The 6,208-nt window shown below is 40.4% G+C and overlaps 1 protein-coding gene across 1 annotated transcript; it reads right to left on the bottom strand.

Moving 5' to 3' along the window:
* Positions 1–3,112: 3,112 nt before the first annotated feature.
* On the bottom strand, positions 3,113–6,208 carry LOC104704856 (uncharacterized). Its single transcript, XM_010420877.2, has one exon. It carries the CDS (start codon positions 6,206–6,208, stop codon positions 3,113–3,115), a length of 3,096 nt encoding a protein of 1,031 aa, XP_010419179.2.

Here is a 6,208-nt window from a genome sequence, read left to right as displayed (position 1 = left end):
GGAGACTTCAGAGATGAACTGAGATGAGTAGGAGTCGGAGGATGGGAGTTTCAATTCAGGGTAGTTGCGATCACGAATGGCAGTGAGACGACGGTTGGCAACATAACGAGAGAGAAACGTAGGTGGAGGATCTTCAGGAACATCCTCCGAAGTAAAATCAGACTTAGGGTGAGTCGAAACGTCAGTGACATCTTCAAGATCATCACGAAGAGATGAGCGAGTGGAACTACGACGAGGCAAACGACGAGTGGGAGCTGACGGAGGTTTAGTCTTCCCCTTGGAACCGGAGGCGCGGGAGCACGAGCGTTTGGATGGAGGAAGAGCAGGAGGTTGACGCTTGGTCTTCTTAGAACGAGAGACTCCAGGTTCGGTTTTTGGAACGACCGGATCTGCTGAAGGAGGAACGGGAGCAGCGGAAGAATTGTCAGCAGTCGGAGTGAGATCTTCAGCACCGAGATCTGTGGAAGAAATGTTGTGGTCCATAGTCAATTAAAGGCAAGATATGGGTGTGAAGAAGGTTTTAAGACCAAACGTGAGATGTGGATTGCAAAGAGACAAAAGCGGCACAAGGAGACATGAACCAGGGTTAGGGCATACTCCAATATATATAGTGACCTGCGACACTTAACACACATGTGAGATTTATTCATGGGCCTAAAAAAAATTTCAAGACAAACCTAGGTACGGCCCAGACAGCACATCGAAACCCAACAAAGAACAAGTGCTTATACACAAACTTTAATGAGAAAGAACCATACTTATTTCTACCAGTGTTTAACATGGAGAAATGTGATAACAAGGAATGTGAAAGCTCATCAAAGTATTCTCAGACAAAACAAGTTTTTTTAAAAAAAAATTATATATAAGCATAGATATGATAAACTTCTGAAAAGGAAAAAAATACCACATATGTACAAGAGGATGAGGATTCCACGTCTGAGTACTATATCTGAGGTCAGAGAGACAGATTCCCAAGTAGAGGATCACACAGCTGTTTTCGAAAGTAGTGGAGGAAAATAGCAGCTGTTTAGCTCAAGGAGATGTCAATAACATACTCAATGATCTTAACAGACTAGGCTACACTCATCATACTCAACCAGAACTACTCCTCATGATGTGAAGCCAAATTCAAGGCGAGGGGGGTTGATGGAAAAGTGTAATAAAGAATAGACTTAGAGACTGATATACATGATCATTTTTTTTTGTTTTTTTTTTGTTTTTTTGTTTTTTTTTTTTTTTTTTTTTTTAAAAAAATATTTCAAACAAGAAGAGAGAAAGAACATCAACCCCTTTCCTGCCGACTCATATTCTTTTGAGTTTTTTTTTTTTTTTTTTTTTTTTTTTTTTTTTTGTTTTACTTCAGCTATCCTTTTTGGAGATGTTGTAGGAAGAGCATGATGAGCAGCTGTTTTTCTGAAAAGACTTGCCAAAACAGAGGTTTTAATTATACATAGGTAAAAAGAGCAAGCAGCTGTGCAAACCTGTACAGGGAACCTACAGAATGAGTCTCAGAGATAGAAACACATTAGTGATCACACAACCCAATTGAAGTTTGAAGATGTGAAAAAGTGTTTAAATCCAAAGGCTTGGTAAAAATATCAGCAAGTTGTTTATCTGAGGACACATGAGAGATCTCAATTACCTTGTTTTCAACAAATTCACGGATAAAGTGATGCCTAATATCTATGTGCTTAGTGCGAGAGTGTTGAACAGGATTCTTTGAAATATTGATAGCACTTTCATTATCACAATAGACTAAGAGGGTTGAAGATACAATACCATAGTCAGATAGCATTTGTTTCATCCACATGAGCTGGGTGCAGCAGCTCCCCATGGCAATATATTCAGCCTCTGCAGTAGACATAGTCACACAACTTTGCTTCTTGCTATGCCAGGCGATGAGGTTGTTACCAAGAAAGAAACATCCTCCAGATGTACTTCGCCGATCATCAAGATTTCCTGCCCAATCGGAGTCACAGAAACCTGCAAGATTTGAATTCGTTTGCTTAGAATAGTACAAACCTCGATCAGTTGTTCCCTTGACATATTTGATGATCCTTTTGACAGCATTCAGATGAGATATCCGTGGATCAGCTTGATATCGAGCACATACACCCACACTGAAGCACAGATCTGGTCGAGTGGCAGTGAGATAAAGAAGACTGCCAATCATAGCTCTGTAGAGTTTTTCATCAACCTTTTGACCAGTCGAGTCCTTTGAAAGTTTTGTTGTCGAGCTCATAGGGGTTCTGGCTGACTTGCTCGTTTGCATTCCAAATCTCTGAATTAAGCTCTTTGCATATGTTGATTGAGAGATGTGAATTCCACTATCACTTTGATTGATTTGTAATCCCAGAAAGTAGTTCATCTCGCCAACCATGCTCATCTCAAATTCCTTAGTCATTTCTGTGACAAAGGTCTTCACAAGTTTTGGGTTAGTGCTTCCAAACACAATATCATCCACATAGATCTAAACAATCAGGATGTTTGAACCTTTTTCATAGATGAACAGAGTCTTGTCTACACTGCCTCTTTTAAACCCATTCTCAAGAAGGAACAGAGTGAGACGTTCATACCATGCTCGTGGTACTTGCTTCAATCCATATAGAGCCTTCTTGAGTTTGTACACATGATTCGGAAATTGTGGGTCTTCAAAACCCTTTGGCTGAGTGACATAAACTTCTTCTTGAATGATCCCATTTAGAAATGCACTTTTCACATCCATTTGAAACATCTTGATGTTCAGAAGACATGCCATCCCCAGAAGTAAACGTATGGATTCAAGACGTGCTACAGGAGCGAAGGTTTCATCAAAGTCAACTCCTTCAACTTGAGAGTAACCTTGAGCAACCAACCGTGCTCGATTTCGTGTTACATTTCCATCCTCATCAATCTTGTTCTTGAAAATCCACTTAGTACCAACAACATTTACTTGCAGTGGTCTTGGAACAAGTTCCCACACATCATGCCTAACAAACTGATTGATCTCTTCATGACACGCAGCAAACCAAAACTCATCTTCTAAGGCTGCAAAGATGTCAGATGGTTCCGGTGTTGAGACAAAACAAGAATGTTGTAGCATTTCTCTGAAGTTGATCTGAACTCCTCTTGTTTATCTTTGACCTTCTATGTTGCCAATCACATCCGATTCTGAGTGATTCTTAGGAACTTGCAAAGGTGTTAACCTTGTATCCACAGCTGGTCCTTGAGTAACCTTTGTTTCTTCTTCTTGATCCTTCTCGACTTTCTCTAGATCAAGGATTGGCAGATCTTCATCATCCGGAGCTACAGGGAATTCTTTAGTAGGTGATCTATCATCAAATACAACGTTAACAGATTCTTCCACTCTCTTGAGACGTTTGTTGTAAACCCTGTAAGCCATACTGTTTGTAGCATATCCCAGAAAAATACCTTCATCACTCCGTGAGTCAAACTTACCTAGGTGATCTTTATCATTCAAGATGTAGCAGATACACCCAAACGTGTGGAAGTAGCACAAATTTGGAGTTTTCCCTTTCCAAATTTCATAAGGAGTGGTGTTGGTGTTCGGTCTCACATAGACACGATTTATGATGTAACAAGCAGTGTTTATTGCTTCAGCCCAAAACCTTGGTGACACATTGTTGCCGTGAATCATGGCTCTTGCCATTTCTTGGAGAGTTCTGTTCTTTCTTTCAACAATCCCATTTTGTTGTGGAGTCCTTGGTGCAGAGTATTGATGTCGTATCCCTTGGGAGTTGCAGAATTTCTCAAATTCTTCATTCTGGAACTCAACACCGTGGTCACTTCTGATTTGAACTATAGGTCCCTTTTCAGTCTGAAGTTGTAGAGCCAGTATCTTGAAGCTCTCAACAGCTTCTGATTTCTCTCTTAAGAATCTGACCCAAGTGAATCTAGAAAAATCATCAACAAGTACAAAGGTGTACCTTTTTCCATTCAAACTCTCAGTTTGTACTGGTCCGATAAGGTCCATGTGTATCAACTCAAGAATCCTTTTTGACCCAATATCAGCAACTTTCTTGTGTTGTACTTTGATTTGCTTTCCTTTGCTGCAAGCATCGCAGACTGCATCAGATTTCCCATCAAGCTTTGGTATACCTCTGACAACGTTAGCCTTTACTATCTTGACTAAACTCTGAGTGTTGACGTGACCAAGCCGTCGATGCCATAGATCAAGTTTAGAGACTGTAGCGGATAGACACATCTCTGACTCTTTCCACATATAGCAGTTGTTTCCTGAACGAACTCCAGCTAGAACTTTGTTTCCATTTTCATCATATGCACCGCATTCCGTTTTGGTGAATGTGACTTTAAGTCCATCATCACATAACTGGCTTATGCTGATTAGATTTGCACGAAGTCCATCGATAAAATACACGTTTGCCAGTTGAGGTTGGTTGATTCTATCAATAATCCCCTTGCCTTTGATTTGACCTTTTCCCCCATCACCAAAAGTGACTTTTCCACCTAGAATAGGTGTAAATTCGTCCAATGCTGATTGATCTCCTGTCATATGTCTTGAGCAACCACTATCAAAATACCAAGAGTTGACTTCAGATGAACCTGCAGATGTGTATGCTACATTGGCTTCTTCGTCATCCTCTTCAAGTTCTATCAAGCTTAGATTACAGCTTAAGCTGATATTCTCAGTTGTATCTTCTCCAGAGACAGCAATGAAAGCTTTGAGATTGCATCTAGTGTTGATCTCATTATCCTCTTCATACATCTTCATTAGGTTGAAATTTGATCTTTCCGTGAACAGATCACTGTACAAGTCTTTCTTTGAGATCCACACAGAACAGAACTTAGTTGGTTCCAAGTAGCATTTAGTGAGATTCCACAACAGATTGATCTTCTTCTTGAAACTGTAGCAGTGTTCTCTTTGATGATTACCACCACAGTGATCACACCCATAAGTTCTTCTCCTAATGACCCTCTTGTGATGATCCTTCAAAGAATGATTCTGACTTTTCTCTAATCTCGTTACAACCGGCATTTCTTTCTTCAAGTTAGTAGGTATATCTGCTTCCTTTTCAAGGTGACTGGCACTCACGAAGTTCACAGGTTGGACGGTCAGATCACTTGAGGTTCCAGTATTTCCTTGATACCCTAGACCTCTGTGTGTGGCATCTATTCTTCCCATGGACAAAATCTTGTCTAGATCCTTAGTTCCACTATTCAGCATCCTGATCTGCTTGTGTTTCTCATTCAACTCCTTTTCAAGTACTATTGCTCTTCCTTTTTCTTTGTAGTACTCTTCTTGAAGGTTGCTCAGTTTCTGAAGAAGTGTTTTAGTTGTTTGATCAACAGCCTTGAGTGAAGTATGATTAACCTTTTCCGTTGCATCCTCATAGGCTGATTCAAGTTTAGATTCCAGAGTAAGCTTTTCTTGAATAAGCTTGAGCTTATCCTTGCTTAGTTGTATCCAACTGTCATACAGAATTCTGTATTCCTCCTTGGGATTGATTTCTTCGTCACTCTCTGAATCAGACCCATCACCTGTTTGAGCATTATCCCCACTGACTGTAAAAGCAACAAAGTTGAGCAGTTCTTCCCCTTCCTCATCAGACTCAGAGTCACTGAAACTCAACAAGGATTTTTCCTTTGACTTGGTTTTGTTAGGACATTCAAACTTTGTGTGTCCCATGCCTTTGCACTCAAAGCACTTCAACTCATTCCGTTTGGTTACAGGACATTCAGGTTTGATATGCCCATAGCCTCCACACTCATAGCACTGGATCTCCTTTCTCTTACCAGAATAGTCAGCATCTGGTTTTGATGCTCTACCACCTGGTTTGTCTCCTTCTGTATTACTCCAACGCCGTGTGTCTCTGTTGTTGTTTCTCTCAACCTTTTTTAAAGCTTTACCAAAATTTCTGGCTAACAAGGACATGCTATCTTTGATTTCTTGAAACTGATCAGGTTTTTGATCGGCCTGAAAAGCAATGCTTTTAGATGGTTTGACATTGTCTTCATCAGCTTCCATTTCTTCAGATTTTAGTAACCCGACCAGTTCAGCAAAAGTCATTGACTCAGTGTTCCCAGCTACCCTCATTACAGCCTTGTGAGCAGCAAATTTGGCTGGAAGACACCTCAACAGTTTCTTCACCAGTTTTTGATCCTTGTAGGTCTTTCCAAGCACTTCAGCTTCATTCGCTATGGCACTGAGCTTTGAGCTAAACTTCACTATTGTTTCATCTGGAGCCAT

The sequence above is a fragment of the Camelina sativa genome, chromosome 9 (genome assembly GCF_030686135.1).
Source record: "Camelina sativa cultivar CO46 ecotype springtype chromosome 9, ASM3068613v1".
Classification (NCBI taxonomy): domain Eukaryota; kingdom Viridiplantae; phylum Streptophyta; class Magnoliopsida; order Brassicales; family Brassicaceae; genus Camelina; species Camelina sativa.
This window is presented reverse-complemented; position numbering and strand designations above follow the sequence as displayed.

Coding starts and splice junctions, on each gene's coding strand:
- LOC104704856 (XM_010420877.2), bottom strand. CDS start 6,208: ATGGCTCCAGATGAAACAATAGTGAAGTTTAGCTCAAAGCTCAGTGCC.